Source organism: Indicator indicator, chromosome 5 (genome assembly GCF_027791375.1).
Source record: "Indicator indicator isolate 239-I01 chromosome 5, UM_Iind_1.1, whole genome shotgun sequence".
NCBI classification, from domain to species: domain Eukaryota; kingdom Metazoa; phylum Chordata; class Aves; order Piciformes; family Indicatoridae; genus Indicator; species Indicator indicator.
In genome coordinates, this window is record NC_072014.1 from 30,723,379 (window position 1) to 30,745,510 (window position 22,132).

The following is a 22,132-nucleotide window of genomic DNA, read 5'->3' on the forward strand; positions in this document are numbered from 1 at the left end:
ATGAAGTACCCCACTCCACACCAGTGGTGAATTCATTCCAGCAAGGGGCAGAAGAGAAAGAAAAAGAAAGCGTTTGCATGTGGATTTCAAACAGCTTGGTAGCCTCTCAGTCAAAGAGCACAAAGCTGATGTATGCACCAGAACAAGAGCACCTACATGGAAAGTAATCCACAATGGAAATGCTAAAACCAATGTAAAACTAGCATCCCAAGAACAGCCAAAGCTCCTGAATATTGTGTGCTGGATTTTTATGACCTTGAAACAATGATCTGGAGTAGCCTGTTCCCTGGTGTGCACTACAGCAGACATGTTCAAACTAGAGGATTAACACCTCACACACCTATCAACAGACACAGGCATTAAGCAGGACAAGATAACACCATGGCAATCAAGAAACACTGCATCCCAGTTCAACACAGGAGGGTTTTAAACACACAAGCCTCTGAATCCAGCAGTGAAAAACTTAAGCCTGCCAAGCTGAGAATGGATTGAAGTAATGACTAATATTTCCTAGGAAAATATCTGAGAAGTAAGGAAGATAAGGGGAATAAACATCCCAGCACCTCCAGACAGAAATAGCATACTGAAGATATAACCCATTCAGTCCTCTCTCTCTCTATCTACCAGACTTAGCAGCATTAACATGCTAATTGACATTAGATAATAACAATGGACCTTAATGAGAATTTCTACCCCAAATTTATTCAACAAGCCATCGTGCAGGTACAGTTCAAGCAGCAGGAATTAAATTTGGCCAGATGGCTCCTGGGGATCACAGCCAGGAACTGGATATTGTTGTCAGAGGAGGGTGGATGGGAAGAGAGCTGGAGAGCCACTCAAACCGAGTCAAGCAGAAACACCGTTCTTTAACTGCTGCTTCTGATGGAAACCAGAGCAAGGAAAGATGATCACCTCCTAGAAACATCATGTAGATTTGGTCTTTGGCCTGCTGAAGCATGATTAGAACCCAATATTCTTTTTTTCATAGTCTCTCTTGGTTACACTCTCCCCTTCCCTTGTGTTCTCTTGTAGATACTACATCGTTTTGTTCCTTCTGCAAACCATCCCCACATGCCCCAACTCTCTGCTGCTCCCTAGGCACCTCTTCCTGTCAATGCAACACTTCACTAGCATCAACTCGGCCCATCTCAGAAATCCAAGAGGAAAATTAACAGAATGCTGCCCAAGGATGCTGTAGTCGCCTATTCTGATAGCCTTGGCCTGTAGGGAAGCGAAGGAAATGGTGCAGATAGTAGGTTTCATCTGGGGCTTACATGGTTCTCAGCAGTAACCAACAGCATGATCCAGTCTTCTTCACTGACGGTGAGGAGGACTGAATGCTTGCTTTGGGATCCCTCTTTTGCAGAAAATACATACAGGGTCTCTGTATTCTCAACAAGAGGCTGTGTTCACATATTAGCATGTGCCACTGGGCTCTCCAGGTTTCTCTGACAGCCAATCTTCATCAGGCGGCCACACACTCACTTTCTCTCTCCCTTCTACATGAGTACACACATACTCCTATAGTGTTATACATAAAACATTTCCACTCCTTCTACTTACTGGGCACTCAGTAATGTTTTGAGTCCATAGGCTCATGTTGGAGCTGTCCTCAATGGTGGTGCATCGCTTCTGCTTGTAATCCCAGCCACAATAGGGGTCTCTGGCTCCGAGGCATTCCCTGTATGTGAAAAGAGTAAAGATTAAAGCTCTTCAAAACTGTCTAGCTCTAAAGACACGTATTCAAGTATAGTGCTTGTATATGACAGCTGTCAACTGCACCAAGGCTCAGCAGAAGAAACAATTTCTTCTAAACAGAGGTTTACCTGCCTGGAAGGAGAGAATGGCTGAATAGCAGGGTGATAAGACACAAAGCAAATATCACTCATAGAAGCTGTAGATTAAAAATCAGTTCACTCCTCTCCAAGGCCTAGGGAAAGAAAATGACTTTACAAATTTTAGTCAAAGAACACTTGTCATTGAGATATCTTTGTGCCCACATATAATCACTCAGCAGGCCAAATCTCACACAAAGCAACCTCTGTGAGTATGTTTTCTGACACTGTGTCCATCCAAAGGGGTTAGACAAGCAGAATTAGCCAATGGACCAGTAATAAAGGCTTTCTATTAGTCTTGGCCTTTGCTGGAACAATGCTTCCATTTATAATCCCAACATCAAGATGTCAGTTTGGAAAAGTCACAGCAGAACATTATTTCTAAGCTTTTGGCTGCTTTGAACACTGTCGTATTCATTTTCTTCCTGAATCCATATTTACAAGCTAAGTGTGTGTTCCCAACATGTGAGCTGCTAAAGAAAAATAACTAGGGGTACTACTGCCACTAAACAGAGAAGGTCAGTCACTGAATTAGTCTGCACTGGTAAAATTCAGCAGCAGTGATTGCTCCCATGAGTTGCCTTCAAATTATTTTCATTAAGAAAACAACAGTACAAGCCACATCATGCATGTATTAGTGAGAGACAAAGAGAGAACTAAATCTGAAAAGATTTCCAATATTACTTTTCATTCCAATGATCCATTCTCTTCTATTACAGAAAAGGCTGATAGAATCTTTCCAAAAGTCCCAAATGATTTGAAAACTGTCAATGAGACAGCAGCAAGGGACCAAGGGGAAAAATTCCATTCAGGAAGCCAAACAGGAAAGTAACAAAACTTATTCTAAGGCTAGTATGATAAATGAAACATTAAAAAAGAAAAAAAAATGCAATGAGATGTGAACCATTCCCTCCCAGAAATCTTTGAAATCCTATTAGCCAGTAATTGGCCACAAATGAAAAAGCAAGTCCCTTAAGCACAGCTGAAAACACTCCATCAGTCTGTACTGACTCCCCAGTGATTTGCCCCAAAGCAGACCCAAGCCTGTTTTGCTGTCTGGTACCCACTGCTTTATAACCAGACAGACATGCATGTATATATTTAAATTAAATTATGAATTTCCACTTGTCTCCTACATGGCAGCTCCTACATTTCCTCTACTATAAATTTTACACACAAAGTTGTAAGGAATATAACTTCATCTTTCATGCTTCAGCAAGGTAGTTACAATGAATTTCTCTACTGCATTCTTCCTTCAGATGCTTGAGCACACTCAGGGAAAAGGCAAAGATGATTTTGCCCCAATCCCAGGCAACGGAATATCAAATATTTGCTTAGAAAAGACTCGGGATCCTCAGTCCAAGGACACATACTTCTTTGCTCATTATTCTGGCTATGGACCCCCATCCTGCTGTTTGGCAACCCACACTGCTCTCACCCATGAAGTGGGGCTGTTGCCATGTCCAGAGCTGCTGCTGTCATCTAGCAGCCTCCCAGCAAGGGCAGCTGCCAGTTAATTACAGAGCAGACACAGGGCATCTCCCCACCCTCTCAGCCACTCTGCGCTTCAGGAGGAATCTGGACAGTTTCTAGAATGAGAATAAGAGTAGCAATGGAGGTGAAAACAAGAAAAAAAAAAAAAAGCCCCTCTTTTAACCTTTTGCTCAGGCTTTCAGACCCTGACACCACATACATGCTATTGTTTCCAGCTGCATGAAGCCATTTCACTGGGCACCCAGTGAGCTGAGACAGGTAATTGTAATTCATAGCAGGGAAGGCTGTTGTGAGCATCGCCCTATTATGATACACATTTTCTCTGAATTTAATTTATAGGAAAACATGTGCTGCATAAACTCAGGAAATAATCTCCATATGTTCTGTGCTACAGCCCTCAGCCACTCTGCAGGCTGCAATCTATCCCAGTTAGACACTGACCACTTTGCTGGCACCATAATAATGTATGTCATGGAGCTAATGTGCTGCTCTTGGCTGAGAGCGGCGAGCTACGGATCCCTAACGCTGCACTCAATGAATCACAGCCTGCGGTCCCCTGCCACCACCACTGACCCCCAGCTGATGGGCTATCAGTAACCAAGCTGCAGAGCTGCCAGAAGGCTGCAGAGCTGCCAGAAGGCCACGACGCTGGGCCTTGGGAACAGCCTGGTGCAGTGCCTGTTGGCAGGGAGCTATGGCCATCCCATGCTGCACCGTTCCTGTGTTCTTCATCCTGGGAGTAATGAATTCTTACCCAGCCTGGACTCTGCTCTGTTGTCAAATCGCACACTCTGTAATTTAACAACCATCACAGCCCAGGACTTCTCCCCATTTGATAGCAGGCCCTCAAAAACATTTGAAATTTAAAAACAAAATAGCTATGCTGTCTGCCTCCCTTCAGAATTCAGAGCCCACTCATCTGCCTCAGATCTGGTGAGAAACCTATTATATCAGCTGACAGCAATAAACTTAAGGGTGAGGAGGAATGTGTTTACTTACACACAATTTGCTCCATTTTTTTCCCTTTTGTAAGCAGGAAAAGCATTGCAATATGCATTGCTACAAAAGAACAACATTTCTGGCAAACACTTTAAGTGAACACCTCAAAATCCTTACAATAGCTTCAGAATATATATCCCTGTTTATGTCATTAAAAGATAAAACCACACCAGCAAACATGCACCTATAAAAAACAAATATATGTATGCATACATGCATGCACAGATCTAAATGCTTCAGAAGTATGCTGTCATTCTTAGTGGATCAGGCAGCACAATGTGGAAAATATAAAGATATCACAGCATTTCCCTGTGCTCAGAACACAAAATAAATGGCAATGTTTAGGTGTAAATACCATTTTGTATTACGGTACTGCTGAAAAGTCTCACACAGGCTGCAGGGCCCAAAGTCTCAGAGGGCAGAATGTAAATACTGTGAAATAAGATGCAAAGGAGTTTACATACCATAATGAAATTCTGATGTTTCAAAGGCAATGGGACTTCTGCCACAGGCTCAGTGGGGCCAGATTTCATACCATATACACAGGGAACACCACACTTAGGTCTCCTCAGTGGCTAGGAATGCCTGAGGGAGCTAATGACACACTATCATCTCCAATCATAATTCACACAGCTAGAAGGAACCCATTATCCCAGAAGACTACCTGAGCATAATAGGGTAACACTGGCCATATTAATTCTAATGAACTAGTTAATGAAATGTCACAAAGTGGGATGCTTGTGGAAGTAGGACTGTAATACTACCACACCGTCTCTGCCCCCAGTTCCGCTCAGGCCATCTACTAACCATTGTACATTCAGCAAGGACCTGGGAGAATAACTTCTGACAGATATCTAAGTGGTTGGATTTATTTTGACAGCACATTACTACCAATAGTGATTCATTTTAATTCATTGCCTCACAATAAATGTCTTACCTGAAACATAAAGGCATACACTGAAAATGTTCAATTGAAAAACAATTCCACTTGTAACTCTTGTCCAATATTTCAGGTTTTTGTTGGGTTTGTGTGTGTGTGTGTGTGGTTGGTTGGGTTTCCACCCTCCCCCCCAACAGTTCCTTATTCACACTTATGAAGGATAATTGCATGAAAATAAGATCTTACTCATAAGAGCTCACCTGCTGCCTGCTGTTTGGGAGCTGTAAGCCTCCCTGTTGTTGGCCCTTTCAATCATTTCTACACCAGTCATCTACTGTAGAAACACAAAGGATTATGAATCTGCAAGGGGGGCACTACACACAGCCCACTGAAGTCAATGGAAACTCTAATCAATGACTCAGAAGGGCTTTTAAAGGGGACAGTGCTTAGCCTTCACTAACAGCATGTGCTGTATACAGGCTTCTGCTTTCATGATGCCAGTACTGTGCTGCCCAAGGTGTCCTTTTTTTGTAATAGCCTGAATCATGTCTTATTTCAGAATCTTCATTAAATCTTGAACCTCTGTAGTTCAAGCATTTTTCATTCCCACTTTAATTTTCTCTGGGTCTAGATAGCATATGTAATAAACTGATTACCAAATCAGTAAATCCAGAACAAGGAGATGAGACTTTGACATCCCAAAGGAAATAAATAATTACTGGAACTTCTTCCCCTTCATACTACCAGACAGAAGAGACACAACACCGCCATTTTGGACCAAAAGCCACAAAACTGTCATCCAGAGTGTTCACATTGAAGGACTCTGCTCCTCTCATCTGCCAGGACATGCTTATTCTCCCAGTTTTCATTTCCTCTCTTTTCATTTATGTGTTTCTCACTCCTTGTTGATGACTACAAGCAATAGGAATGGAATGACAGAATGTGATGATCTGCAGAGGCAGGGCCTTAGGCTGAGAAGCTCCCTTCCTAAACTGTATTTGCTCACAAAACCCTGCACCAGGAGAGAGTTCTCCATTTTTGCTGGTGAGTTTGGAACCTGCAGTGAACATCAAGTTTGCCAGGAAGATAAGATAATTGTCATAGCACCTAATCCTTTAGACCTCCATGGGCATCACCAGTTAGCTCAAAGATAGAATGCTGTGAACTGGTGCAGTGCAAACATTTGTAAGCCTGATCCTGCAAGACACTGAGCAACACTCATACCTGCTCAGGAGCAGAGGCAGCACAGGAGCTCACCTTGCTCTGCTGGGGAATAAGAGCTCAGAATTTCACAGTGGTTTGTTGCACTCTATGCAGTTAACTCTAAGGGAACGGCCTTAGAGGGAAAGCAGTAAGGGAGTTTTAGCTGTGTCTGTTAGTTGCAGGCATAAGGCTGTGTTTGGCAGACTGGCATTTCTTGACAAGGTTAGTTTACTGGCCCATTGCTATCAACCTGCAGAGTGGATGAACTAAACAAATAATCATATTAGCTTCCAGCCAACCAAATCATAATTACTGACAACCTCAATAGCCTGTGTAAGGAAGAATGGTCTCCTGTCTTCCCTAAAGCCAGATGGCAAGAAAAGAGAAGAATAAGAATCAAAAGGATATTTGTGGCTTAAGAAAATAAGATTAGAAAGCGAAAAAAAGCACCAGAGCTTCAAACAATCCCTTTAATTCTGATACCTTGAAAAATTCAAATTGCAGAGATGAGTTAGTGATCTGTACAAATCCATTATCTTTCCCCACTGAAAAGAGAAGCCAAGGGGAACTGAGCTGCTTTAGTCAGACGCTGGTCAAGTAGCAGCTTCATTTCTCAGCTGGTGAATACAACACATTCCATGCCAGATGCTCCTGCCCTTTCCTCAAGACGAGTAGCCATGTACTTCATAAGCAATTAACAGGGCTATTTGTGGAGCAGGGCACAACTCAGGAAGAGCACACCATAGCCTGCAGGTACCACCACTTTGAGGGCTACAGTTGACGTTAATCTGGACAGACAAGGTTTGGTATTTCGGCATTTGATATCAGACACTAGAGGCAGAGAAGTGAAGTGTGTGTGTGTGTGTGAGTAGTTTATCACCCACACACGCTTAGCATCAGTGATTGCTGCTCTGCACATGATTTGTTTTGAATACATAAATTAAAGCCATGGTGTAAAACAACCACTAAAACTGGAGTCCATTTGTGAGCCAAACACATGTAACTTGTTTGAAAGAAGCAGTGCACAGAGGATTTTCAAAGGCAGTTTCACCTTATTTTCTTTTCCACACCAGGGACCTTAGCTTGCTAGTTTCTACCTCCTGCTTTACCATTTTCAAGATCACTTTAATCGATTGTGGTTTATAGATCATGGTCTTGCACAATCTACACAAAAAAACTGTTCCATTTCTTACGTTCTGACATCTCATTCCATCATCTTTTAGCAACAGTGACTTTTTTATTGGATAGGTGTTTATTTTTAAAGCCATGAAATAAAACAACACTGCATTTATTCAAATATGAAGATTAATGCCATCCTGAGACAAATTCTGATTAAATCTGGATTTATGTTTACATCAATAAAGAAGGTTATTAAAAAAATGAATACGTGTTCCACAAACACTGTTAGAAACCCTTGACACTGTGCCAAACAAAACTGACCTCTAATAAAAACAGAAGTACAGAGAGCTTTTGACTACCAGTGATGGGATCAGTCATCCATAAGAAAACTCAGATACTATTAAAGTCCTAACGAAAAAAATAGCCAGAAGGAATTCCTGAATGCAGGACATGTTTGTCTGGATTGTGAAGCACAACCATTTCCTAGCCTTGGCAGGCTTTTGAGCCTTAAGAAAACATGCCTCCCAAGGCTGCCATATGGAAAGAGGCAGAAGGAACTCCACATCCTTTTGGAAAGGCAGCTTGGGCAAATCTGTGCACTCAGGTGTGCACAATTTTCTTCTAATATCCAATCTAAACCCCTCTGGTGCAATTTCCTCCCATCCTATCATTTGTTACTAGGAAGAAGAGACTGACCCCCCACCTCATCATAACCTCCTTCCAGGTAGTTATAGAGAGGAAGAAGATCTCCCTTCAGCCTCCTTTTCTCCAGACTACACACCCCAGTTCCCTCAGCCACTCTTCATAAAGTTCTCCAGACCCCTCACCAGCTTCAGTGCCTTCCTCTTTACCCATTTCAGTATCTCAATGTCTTTCTTGTAGTGAGGGCCCCAAACTGAACACAGTCCTCAATGTGTGGTTTCACCAGTGCTGGGTACAAGGGAACAACCATGTCCCTGTAGTTATCTAAACACCGTCAAAAAATGTCCATTCCACTTTTTAACAAGAGACAACGTCACTCAAGTAAATTGACATTTTTGAAATACAGCCCTACCCCTTTGCAGACTGCAGTGTCCCCATAGATCTACAGTTCTTAGGTATTTTGACATGTAGAAGACACCAGACAGGCAAGCATTGCGTTTTTCTACAACCCATAAATATTTTATGTACTTATGTATACTTAAAATTTAAACTTAAACCAACAATAACACATTTGCTCTGGCTCCAGATACTTCCTCCTCCCCAAACAGGCAGAACAGCACACCTCCTAATAAAAAGTTAACGATACATCTGTAGCATTGCATTTATTCAACATTAACATTGGACATGTTTGTCTTTTGCACTGAAAATGCTGTCTGGAAGCTTGAGACATGAAGCAAAACACCCACTGCAGCAGTGAAGTTGTAGACTCTGCATTAGGAATCATGCCACCGAATGCGACCATTGCCTAAAATATAAATCTTATGACACAAGAGAAGCAAATTGCAAGAGCTGGCAGATGCAAAGGGTATCTGCCCTGGGGCTTGCTGGTAGCTTTAGTTATTAATCTTGTTTGTATAACAATAGCATCAATGTCATCCTAACATTACATATTCCAAGAACACTACCTGCTATCCTGTCAGTCACTGCTGTGTTGAAACTAATTTCACATAGCCCACCTAGCAGCATCAGATGGTAATGACTTCTAGACATCATTGATCTGAGCTGGCCTCAAGCCAGTCTGCTTGAGGTAAAAGGATCCATACGCTAAACCATTCCTGACCTTGCAAGCCAAGTATGTTGGCAGCACACTTTAAAAATAAGAAGCAAAGAAAATCCCTCCGAACGCTCAGCCTCTCAGCATTTTACTCCCTCCTAGCAAATCCAAAGCCCCCCCCAACAAATTTGTAACCTAATAGTATCATCTACATCATATAGGGGACAAAAGGCAGAGAGCCTTGGTATTGGCTGATTCTATTTGGCTTTCTGGACTGACCTTCATCTCTTTCAGCAGCTGTATAACCCCAGACTCTGGCTACTGCTAAATTCTTCTCCTGCCACAGTACCATTTGCTCAGGACCCTTTACATAGTTCTGACTAAAAGTGGGATACTAAAAGTGTACAGGCAGCTTAAAATTAATGCAAAACCTGTCATTGGTTTGGGCATTTAAAAGAAATGGAAAAACTGTAATAATTCATCTGGTTCAGAGCAGAGCCCCTTTCCACTCTGTCATCCTGTGTCCTCTCCTTCCCAGTGACGCAAACAGCAGCAATCTCAGCACAGCCTTATTTCTCAAATTCAGCCTCTTGCTGGTTTCCCTACTGGCCCCACATTGCATTTCTCTCTTCACTGTTATTTGTGATTCCTTCATACCTCAATGCCATCTACAAAGTATGCTATTTTCTTTCTTCCATGCCATTAAAGATAATGTCAAATAAGATGAAACTGGAAACCAATCTCTCTGGCATCTTACTGAAACATGCCCCTGCTCACGACATTACCGCTTACCCTTGCCTTTTTTATTTTTTCCTATGATTTCAGGCACACCTGGCCATGTCCCTTTCCCAGACTGTTGAAAAGAAGCTCTTCAACTGCAACCCTGATATCCAGGTTTCTTAGGCCTGTAACATCTCCTCAAATCTTACAGGTTCATATCCTGCAAATAGTAGGGACGCGCTTAACTTTACACATTGGAATAGCTACATTAAAGAAAATGGGAGTAATTGCCTGCTACAGCAGATGCAAATGTGTTTTTAGGATAGAGGAAATGGTATAATTTTGTACTTCTATTTAAAGAACACAGATCTATTTGATCAACTGAACTTCATTTTTTCCAAGAGCTTTAGTGATCATGGTTCTGTTTGATGTCCTAATTCTCCATCAGTGGGAGCCTTGCTATTTACTTAAATGCGACCAGAATGCCAAACCAGATGTTTAGTGATTTATTCTGATGTATTACTGGATTCTGTGGATGACAAAACATTGGGTTGAGCACTCTCCTTTCTGCCTATGAAGTCTTCCAATGCTTTTGTAGGTTTTTACCTTTGTTTTTACCTCTATTCTTAAAAAAAAAAAAAAATCCATGTGCTGGATATTTCTAAGAATTCTCAAGGAGAATATTTCAAAACATAGTCTAGGCCAGACTTTCCACAGCTGCAGCTCAGAAGAAGGAGCAGGATTTTCAGGGTGTTTGGTGAACAATCTGGCCATCAATGTCATCACCTCAGCAATCTGCTGGATGCTGGGCTCCACTGAACAGTCTCTGCTTTGTTCTCTTCCCTATGTCTTTTAACATTTTCTCTCTTATGCTTTTTACCTGACAGTAGTTCCTTGTTTGTCCTCCAAGGAGCTATCGTCATTCTGATGAAGAGGTCAGAAGATTTCCAGCCCATATTCAACTCACTCTTTCCCCCAAATTGGGAAATTTTTAGATTTCTTTCCAGACTATATTATTCCTTCAATAAAGTTTGACTCCTGGAATCTGGCAAACCTGTAATACTAGTTTTGCAGTCCTAAATTCAAGTACTTAATTCCTTTGATACTGCACCATATAAGGAGTAAAGAAAAAGAAGAAAATAACAAGAACCACCAAAGAAATCCTCCATGTGATACCCCAACTCCCTTGAAGCATGGCGTGGATGTGGTACAGGCTTGGTGCTCCAGTTTTGCACTCTGGAGAGTAAAGGAGGCTCTCTGCTTCTTTACCATGGCTGCTGAACCTTTCCTTCTGAAAATTCCCTGAAGATGTTTCAGGAGTTACTCACCTATATGTACTTAGTTGCCTGGTCACTGGCCCAGAGCTATTTAAAGGTGAACTGTGTTTCTCACACAGATCTCAAGTCAGCAAATCAGGGTGCTTGTCAGCTGAGTCATTTCTGCTAGCTCTGCTGTTAAGCACCATGGCTGGAGGGGATGTATGGCAGAATTTAGGCCAAGTAGGAGAGCAAAATCTCAGCATCACTGAACTGCAAACTCCCTGCAACCAGGTCAAAAAAGCAGGTGGAGTTCAGATGAGAGCATGTCATAGCTGCACGCAAGAGGATCTGGCTCTCCTCACAGACTTGGAAGCAGGAGTATCTCCACTGGCATGAGGCTGACCTGAAGTGGCATCAGACAACCTGATGGGATGCCCACACATGAGCACAGCATGACAGCAAGAGGACAGACAAGAAAAACTATTCTCAGAACCACACTATACATGTCAGAATTGCAACCTGCACCATGCAAACTGCAAATTTTATGTAGAAAATTAGAGAGAGAAAGATGAAAGAATGAGTATCAACATAAAGTGTATTAAACTGCTCAGCATAGGGAGAGCAGAAAGGAAGGGTATTCAAGAGAGCCCCTGGGCTCATTCTAAAACATGTTTTGTTTTCCTCATTTGAAGGTATAATGAAAAAATCACTGCAAAATCACTCTAAGGCCCACCTCAGGATCTCTGTCTGCTCAGAGGCCCATGGCCCTGATGCTACAAAGGGGCAACAAAAAGAGATCACAATGTTTTCCCTGCAACAATTATCTTCAATTTTCCTACTTGTTTGATTGCAGTTCCTAAAATGAATAATTTCACTCCACCCTCTGAAAAAAATTACTACACTCTGCCTACAGACAAGCCCCACCTGAAAATAACAGTCTAGTCCTTTCCTCTCTAAAATTCAGACACATTGTAGAGAGATGGTGGCATCAGTGATAAAGCTGCAGTGCTGGTTTTCCAAATATTCCTTCTCAAAGCTTACAGCAACTAGAGGTAAAAATTCAAGCTCATTTGGAAATTGCAGGGAGGTTACAAAGATTTCAAAGCCATGCAAAATCCAGCAGCAAAATCTCAGTCAAACAACATCCAGCAAAGCAGCCTTCAAAACACGCTGCATGTTTAGAGAGTTTGTAGGTTTTGCTCACATGGAACATCTTCCTAACAGTCTCCAGCAAAAGTGGGGAATGGCAGCACTGAAACACAACAGGCACAAGGCAAGGGCCCTGCAGCCAAGTCCAGCCTGTAAATATGGGCAGCTGACATTACAGCTGTCTTTCTGTTTCCCTGTTGCTAAGACTGGCTGTTGTGAAAAGACAAATTGAGACAGGTCAGTGGGCACATACAAAACAGTGCTCAAGACACCTAGAAATATATCAGGTCAACAAACTACATCAAGACATGGGGCTGAGTTACTGGTCACCATTTAAGTGATTAAATTGGTGCTGTGTCAATAAACAAACAGTAAAGGACATGGCAGAAATCCTTTTCCCTTTTCATCTCTTCCCTTTGCTGCTACTTCTTTCTCCTCTGCCCCATTTCTGGGACTTGGTACCAAGCCTCAAGGTTTAAAGCGGCACAGCAGCAAGGTTTGCTGGAGGGGGATCAATACGAGGATCAATTTTCTCTTGATACATGATTGCCTGGTCCAGAGAGAAGGGAGAAGGAAGGGCGAAGGCTAGAGCTCTATGTCAGCAATCAGGAACCCACATCAGCCCCCAGGGTGTAAAAGGCTGCAAAGTTTCCTGATAACGTAAGGCAGAGCCAAAGAAAACAATGTTGTGCCTTGGAGGCACAAGTTCTTCACCACCTCCAAGCTTCCTCAGCCCCCATCAAAACAATTACATCTAAAAACTGCTGAAACCAAAGCTTTTTAGGGAGGCCAGTCAAGGAGTCACAGAAAAAAAGTAAGCAGGGGGTGTTATAGGAGCAGGAGACCTTCTTCCCATGGTGGCTGTATATTGGCATGTATTAAACAGACAAAACAATAAGCAATAAATCACAGCCTAGGACAAGTGCCAGGTGGAAGGCACTGGGGAAATTCAAACATGCCTCTTAATACAGTTTGGTATTGAAAATAATACAAAGGAGGCCAAGCAGAATTGTCACCTACATAGCCAGGATGCTAAGAGGAAAAAGGGTTCTAACAACTGCAGTTGCAAAAATTGCAGGTGAATAATTCCCTATCAATAAAAAAAAAAAAAAAAAGAGAGAGAGAAAAAAAAAGAAAGGAAGAAAAAAAGGACTTAGTTTATGAAGTAACCATATAAAAAAATCCTTTTAAATTAAAACATAAATAATGGCCTTCCTTGGCTTTCCCACTTTTCTTGTCCTTTTTTTTTTTTTTCAATTGCACAGTCCCTCCACAAAACTTGGCCATGGGCAAAGAATCTGTAGCAATGTGCATCAGCTAGCCAGCACTGAATTCAGCAAATTCTGATCTCCCACACTGCCAAATATATGCACCTACTATGCTGTCAGGAAACACTTTCTTGTGTATTTCAGTATTGCCCAGTGGCTGGCTATTGTCTACAAGTATCATGAAACTAGCCAATGCAGGCAGAGTTTTAACCTCCATTCCCCAAAGAGCTGGACTGCTTCCTTATTCCACTGAAAAATGTCTTCAGAAAGTTTGTTTCAGAAAAATGCCAGCAATGGTACATAAGCTTACCAATAATTTCAGCCAGGACTTAGTGTTACATAATGCATCAAACTGAGGCTACTTGTTTTTGGTTTTGTTTTTTTGTTTGTTTGGTTGGTTGTTTTTGGGAGGGGGGTTGTTTGGTTGGTTGGGGTTTTTTTGTTGGTTTTTTTTTTTTTTTTTCTGCTGGTATAAGCTTACACTAATAGGGGAGTGTGCTGTGGCTTCAAGTATTAAATAGAAGATACTCTTGTGAGATACCCCCACCAGCTGCCCTCCAGCCACTGCTGCTTTTTCCTTGCTTATCCCTTTTTTAGCTAGTTGAGCAAGCCTCCACCATTTGAGTTTTAATGGAAGTGTCATACAAAGCACCTATGCAGGCTGAAACTGGGGCATATAAATTACTGGAAAGCTGAACTCAAGATTCTGAAAAGAAAGAAAAGGGAGAACTCATTTCTCTTGAAACTGGATCACATATATGTATACACACATAAATATTCTCAAACTGAAACTCTCCAGGACAGCCTGAAGAGGACAGCTGTTATGTTCTACCTTTATAAATCACTGCTTTTAAGGGTTGAGGACAGAATGGTATTTCCCAGCTGTGGTTCTCTTTCTTTTACTAAACACTTTTGTGTCAGCCTGTCTGTACAAGCAACTAAACCTTTACACATAAAACAGTTGCGTGTCAAACTTGCAGTAATGACCAAGTTGTATTTCCTAAAAGGGATAATTAAGAGTTTCAATGAAAATAGAAAGAGTTGGCACTCTTATATGTAAACCAACACAAATTTAGTACAAGCTGATAGACAAACTCTACTTGTTGACAATAAAGTGATAGTAACAATTTCTATATCATGTTTTTTTGGCAAGAGAACAGTGACATCTTGCAGTAGGCCATGAAAGAGGGAATCCTTTTACATGTTGCTAACAAAATCCTTCCTCTTGTCTAACACAGAGGACTTCAGTTTCAGACTAAACTCTCATCAAGGAAAGAAAGGCAAAAGCACGAGAGGAGAAGGAAGAGTATTTTCAAGAGAAGTAAACAAGTAATTACCCACAGCAGACCCCAGTACACACTCAGGGAGAGTATTTGAGAGTGCGTGTCTCAATCAGCTGGTATCATGTTATTTTATCTGCTTAAGCAGAGGGATACCTTTTGGATGCAAAAACCTACACACATTTCTGGGTGGAAAACTGCTCTGGAGCCAGGGCTGACAATTAAAACAAAAAGTCTTTTTCTGTACTCCCTTTAGAAAGTACAAATCAAGGAACAGAATCTATGCAGATGTTAGAGATGTCACACATAGTTGAGATGAGCTATTGTGCTCCAAGAGCAATAATAAGTTGCCACACAGCTCAGTCCTGACTCCTCAGATATTTGAGAGTTGATCATCCAGATAAGCCAGGATAGTCTGGCAGCAACCCAAATTCAGAAACCTGTAGCCATACTGCCAATAAGAACGATCAGCATGGAGTTATAAAAGTAACATTGAAACAGTAAGTTTGAAAAAAAAACACAAAACCCAGATAAATATGGAAGGCCTTCTTTGGTAAACACACAATTAATTTCTGATGAAGACTAATTAATATTAAAAAAAATATATTGCACATTCTCATTGCTCCTGACATGACTGCATTAGAAGATGCATTTTTAATAGTGTCTTTTGACTTTTAGTGATGAAAAAAAACAACCCTTCTAACCTGAATCAGACCAGAATGTTTCCCTTCTGCTTTTCTTTTTAACCTGGAGTGGAATATATCAAAGCTGTAAATTTGCTTACCCTTCTGTTCTGTACATGGAGCATCTCTCCAGAGGAATTTTTAGCACTCCATTATTTAAGCCCACAAAGAGCGACCTGTCACTGTGCAGGATTTGGAGACTCTTGATTGCTTCCTGTTGTCCGTCAGGGAGGATCTGCATTTCCTCTAAATAACAACTTCTTAGGCTCCTATTAGTGGTAGAAAGGGCCTTCAGGATGGTGCCATACTCTAACAGAACAAGAAACAAGGCACAAGTAAATCTTACAGGCATTCACTTCATTTCATACCTGCCTAAAGAGTGAAATATTAATGTCATCTTTACACAGCTCCTTTAAACCTCGTTCTGGGTCACCTGCTGCCCACGGTAGAGAGAGCTCCAGCTACATCATTACGCTCCTCAGCAGTTCTCACAGACATTACAGAAACCCCATGTGAACGTATTTTAATGGGAACCCAGAAGAGCATGAACCATCTGGAGAGTGAGTACCCGGAAATATTTCCCAGTTGGAGCACTGGGGCAGAAAAGAGTCTAGTTCTTTTATACAGCAAGGTGACCCGAGATAGCAGGGATCATTTCTGGTGCCTTGAGTCTGTATTTCTTTTAGTTTATGGAGCAGATCAGCCTGATTTGATGCCATGACAAATGACAACAGATGCAGTGGCTCTGCTGGAAATCTCAGAGGCCTCCATAATGACTGCATGGGTCACAAATCTAACTGATCTTCTTCCTGGAAGAAGCCATCCTGCCAGCTCGACAAGGGGATGTTATGGCATGAACAGTGCATAGACAGAAACATATACTTGAGTACACAGTGCTCTTACCTAAACAATTTACAGATCCGATAGCTGTGGGAGATTCACGCTAGGGAAAGGGGAAACCCACAGTGTTTTTCATTAAAATTCCAAAGAGGTCTCTCAGCCCCAACTATTAGTGAAGCTTAATCTTTCTATCCCAATAACTTCAGTACTAGTGCCAAAGCTCAGCAATTTACAGTGATAGGGTTGGTTACCATCTGAAGCTTCTCTTTCATTTAGGAGAGCTTTAAATTTGGAGTCCTGGTGGATAAGTTCCCCTTGGGCCATCAGTGTGTTCTTGTGGTCAGATAGGCCAATTGCCTCCTGGGGTGCAGTGAGAAGAGTGTGTCCAGCAGGTTGAGGGAGGTTCTCCTCTCCCTCCACTCTGCCCTAGTGAGGCCACACCTGGAGTATTGTGTCCAGTTCTGGAATCTCAGTTCAAGAGAGACAGAGAACTAGTGGAGATAGTCCAACAGACAGCCACTGAGAGATCTGAGGCTCTTCAGCCCGGAGAAGACTGAGCAGGGGGATCTTATCAATGCTTTTCAATATCTAAAGGGTGGATGCCAAGAAGATGGGGCTGGACTCCTTTCAGTGTGCCCAGTGATTAGGACAAGGGGCAACAGGCACAAACTAAAACTCAGGAAGTTCCACCTAAACAAAGGAAAACCCTCTGTACTCTGAGGATGACGGAGCACTGGAACAGACTGCCCAGAGAGGTTGTGGAGTCTCTGTGGAGACTCAAAAGCTGCCTGGATGCATTAATGTGCAACCTGCTCTAGGGGAACCTGCTTTAGCAGGGAGGTTGGACTAGGTGATCTCCAGATGTCCCTTCCAACCTTCAATTCTGTGATTCTGTAAAGTGGGGAACAAGACTGAGGCCCAAGTCTGGTCTTGGTTTGTCTCAGAGATAGGTTTGCCTCTGGGCAGGGCTGTCTCTACTGAAGCATTTAACTGGCTTAAAGGTTTTAGGTCTAGTAGAGCTTACTACTTAGTCACCACTAAGCAGGCTCAGAAAGAAAACACAAATAAGGAGGTAAGGTTATGGTAGTAGACCTTCCTACTACCAATGATATGAGGCAGAAAGCATCCCAGCCTTCTCTCAGGCTTTACAGCTGGGACTCCTCACTTAAAACAGTAAGACATGAAAATGGAAGAACCACATTGCATTTCCATTTAAGTACAATTTTCTCATAATAATCAATGTCCATAGAGGCTTCCATAGTGTGAATGTTACTAGAACACATCCAAGATGATCACTTTTGAAATAAGTGGTGGTAAAAGTCAGATAAATCATGACACAGTCCTGGAAGATGGTAACATGAGAATGAGGCAATGAGTCTGCATTCAGATGTGAGATTAAGCTAACACTTATAGAGGCAATCCATCTTATTCTAAAGTCAAAGCTTTTGCAATTGAGGATAACAACATTATACCCATGAGGCTGGCCATATGCTCTGATTAATCAAACTATTTAATTTAACCTCTATCATTAGTATGGATATGGGCTAAGACAACCATTTATAACACTTTGTCCTTCTTCAGCATCTTTCATCTATCCAAGATGTCTGTACTTCTCAGAAGAGGCAATGTGTCCTGCTAATTAGAGGATGGCAGTAGAAATCAAGAGACTAGATCATACACTTAATTCTACCATTGGCTCACTATGCTACCACAAAAAGGCACTTGCTTCAGCTTCCCCAGCAGCATTACACTTCAGTGCATGCCCATTCCTAAAAACAGCAGGAGGTATACACCAGTAAGCACAGGGAAGTGCAAAGAAAGACGTAATTGAAACCTTGGGCAAGCCTGGAGGCTATATACTATTATTGCTTATTTAGAGATGAGCATGTCATAGCACGGAGAGGCAACTTACATACTCAAAATCACAGAGCATTTCAGTGGCCTTTGCCCTTCCTCACTGCAATGCAGTTGCCTGATTAGCTGAAACATGGGTTTATAAAAGGGAGAAAAATGTTGTTTTTTTTTTTAAACACAGTGTGGACTTATTGCCTGTTCACTTGGGACTCTGCCTCAAGTCATCCATCTTGCTTTTAATTTACTGAGCCAAACTAACACTTAACGCAGTTTTGTGCCAAAATGATACTGAATGACAACTGTGTAATGACATCATGACCAGGCTCCCCAGGCTGCTAACTCCACAAGCAAGTGGAGAGAACTTTCTTAAGCCCTGGTGCTCTTACCTGTTCCGATATACATCACGTGGTAGAGAGTATCCTTCCCCTGAACGATATCAACCACTAGTTTGGAAAAGCGAATGCTGTCCTGGGTGACGTACGGATCTACAGTCACCGGCTGCACGACATCGTTCATCAGGAACAAGCGCTGCGCGTCCTGCAGGACTCTCTCCGTCAGGTTCTCGTTAGGGCTGTCATCATTCAGCGTCCCACACTAAACATGGAAGATTCAACTTCAGCACCTGCATTTTCTATCCACTTCAGCAGCCCAAGACCGAACCCTGAAATTATTCTAGAACCCCACGTCCTGTGGATTGGCTGGGTCCGTGGGTCTGTGTGAGGGTCCCAGGATCAGGCCCTTAACCTGACCATAGATCCTTAGTGTAGCTTTGGACTGTAACCCACTTTTTAAAAACATTTCTCCCAGATGGCCCACTGACCAGTGATGTCCATCCCCTTGTGATGCCATGGACCCAGCACACGGGAAGGGCAAAAGGCAAAAACAAACCAAGGCAAAAAAGAAGGAATTAAAACTAGCTGCAGAAAGATTTAAAGCAAGGAGTGGGGAGCAAGTTTTTGCAGTGACAACTACTAGAAGCATTTCAAATAATCTTCAGCTCTACCTAGCATCTCAGTCAGTACAATGCAGAAAACTGGAAGTTAAAAAGCCTGGAAAACGGGTTGATTTTGCATCAAAACCCCAGCTCACCACACTGCTCTTCTTTGATGTGCTCCCTTCTGAACAGACCCCTTTGCTTCATCTGAAACAAGGCAGGTTAGCCACCAGCTCCCTGTTCCCCATATGCATCTCTTCTATCCTCACAGTGACTGGCAGATCAACCTATGTTCACCCATGCAGACTTAAGTACTCAGTTCTGCACTTTGCTCACAACCACCCCAAGTAATGCTACAGGCTTGGGGAAGAGCGGCTAAGAAAGCAGCCCGGTAGAAAAGCATTTGGGGGTGCTGGTGGACAACCAGCTGAACATGAGCCAGCAGTGTGCCCAGGTACCCAAGAAGGCCAATGGCATCCTGGCCTGTATCAAAACCAGTGTGTCCAGCAGGAGTAGAGAAGTGATTGTGCCCCTGTATTCAGTTCTGCTGAGGCCACAGCTTGAGTGATGTGTTCAATTCTGAGTGCCACAGTATAGGAACGATATTGAGGTCCTGGAGGGTGTCCAGAAAAGAGCAATGAGGCTGGTGAGGGGTTTGGAGGGCAGGTCATACAAGGAGCAGCTGAGGAAGCTGGGGTTGTTTAGTCTGGAGAAGAGAAGGCTAAAGGAAGATCTTATTGCTCTCTACAACTAATTGGAAGGAGGTTTTAGTGAGGATGGTGTTGGTCTCTTCTCCCGAGTAACTAGCAATAGGACAACACTAAATGGGTTTAAGTTGTGTCAGGGGAGGTTTAAGATTGCACAATAGGAAAAACTTTACTGAGAGAGTGGTGAGGCATTGGAACAGGCTGCCCAGGGAGGTGGTAGAGTCACCATCTCTGGATGTGTTCAAGAAGTGTGTAGATGTGGCACTTCAGGATATTTTAGTGGTTACAGTAGTTGTGCTACAGTTGGACACAACGATCTTAAAGGTCTTTTCCAACCTTAATGATTCTGTGATCCTCTGGCACCAAGGGCTACACTGAAATAGGACTCAATGTCCTTGTCCAATACAAAATAGAAGGGAAGAAGAGATCTCATCTTATGTCTTTTAAACATTAGGGCAAGTCCCTCGAGGTGGATAGTGCATTTGAAGGTCTGAGTATCTATCTCACACTAACATCTATAATTCACCATTTTCAAAACCCGAAGCAATATTTAACTCTCCATGCAGTTTTGTGGTCTGTCCGTAGCCAGGGACAGATCTTCCTTCTCCCTCACAATGCTATGCAAGGTGGGCAGAAGATTTATTACTCCAGAAGACAGTTGGGTGACTGGTTATTTATCTTGCTCAAGCCCACGGGAGTCAGTGGTACAACTAGAAATCCTGCCACACTCAGTCCATAGACAACTTTGCTTCTCAGTAAGTGAAGCTCACACCTGAGTAATTTCACTAGGAAAAAAATCCACAAATTTCTTTTTGTTCATTTTGGGTACAGGTGTTTGGGCTTTCCTTGGAAGATAAGTTCATATACCATGAATTAGGATGTTGATTTAGAGCACTCCATCCAGAAAGTGCAAATTCCCCATGTGTATACTCTCAATATGCATCAAAGCAACTATTTGCAGTGTGGCTGCCCTTCCAAGGTGCACACGCAGCGGTTCTCCTCCAGTGTGCTAAAATGAGTTGACAGGGATGTAGCTCACTTTTACACAGCAAATACCAATCCTAATGATTGCTGTAGTAAGCCCTGCAGTATTTCTAAGCTTGCATGAATTAGGTGAACAGAGTGTTTTATAAACTTGAGCAGTGAGTGTCCTCAGGAGGGGTTTAATGCGTTGGTTTGGGTTTTTTCTATTGCAGTGGTGGTTTTTAGTTCATTACTCATCCCATATTCTAAAGCGTTTTTAGATTTCTCTCTTCTGCTGCCTCCTATACACTTTCTTGTTTACTCTTCTGTCTTGCTTTGGATACTTTTCTCCCCACTCACTTTCTTTTCTAGAGGATCACTGAAGGAAGAGTCCCAGTGGCAGGAATGTCATTGTTGGTTTTGGTTTCTGCTCTCATCAAGTCACGGATAATCCTTTTAGTCTATTGGCAGTCTGTGTGCTGACACAGCATTCCTCTGGTTTGGTTTTATTTTGTTTTCTTCTCATTTCCTGATTATCTGCATTGCCCTGATCTTCTATATCCTTCAGAATTTCTCCTTCCTCTCCGCAAGAAAAAAATATTCTGGCATGCTTCCCTCATCTTCCTTTGTGAACACTAAGGTAAAGAAAATAATTTAATTTTTTTGCAATATCTGCCTCCTCTGTCACTAAATTACCTTTGTCATCTCCTAAAGGCCCTTTATTGACCTTTTGTTCCTCCTGCACTTGAAAAACATCTCTTAATCTCTTCTTGCAATCTTCCTTTTGTCTGCCACATACCTCCTTTTCCTTTCCTTATTTTCCTCTGACCCTCTTCTTTCATCTTGCTGTTGCAACCTTAGCACTCCACATTTTATCTGGTACTTTTTGCTACATGGAAATGCTTTCCAAAGTCCTTTTCTATTCCTCCTCACCTAGTCCAGCAAGGAACAGAAAGTCCTTCATTCTCAGTTAACCTTAATATACTCTTTAAACTAAAACAAAAACCCCATAAAAAAACCCAAACAAACAAAGAAAGAAACAAAACCATGCTTGGCATAGCTAGGCCTTCAGTCAAGCTTTGTTTCTTGGTGTGGAGTGCACCAAGCTGAAGGGGTGATTGAAAGCCTGCATCTGTCCCAATTTGTACATGCAGAAGCTTTCACTCAGATGCTATGAGGTGATTTAGGGGGAGAAATTTGGTTCCTCAGCAGGAATCCAAGCATATCCCTGCCTGCAGCATGGACCTGC

The 22,132-nt window shown here is 42.3% G+C and overlaps 1 protein-coding gene across 1 annotated transcript in view; it reads right to left on the minus strand.

The window, feature by feature from the left end:
• Window positions 1-22,132, minus strand: part of SEMA5B (semaphorin 5B) — a 132,829-nt gene that overhangs the window by 37,076 nt on the left and 73,621 nt on the right. The window contains exons 9-11 of the mRNA XM_054380966.1: window positions 18,666-18,873; window positions 15,687-15,894; window positions 1,564-1,681 (exon numbers count right to left, since the gene is read on the minus strand). Of these exons, the coding sequence (XP_054236941.1) occupies window positions 1,564-1,681; window positions 15,687-15,894; window positions 18,666-18,873 (534 nt within the window). The remainder of the gene's footprint in view (window positions 1-1,563; window positions 1,682-15,686; window positions 15,895-18,665; window positions 18,874-22,132) is intronic.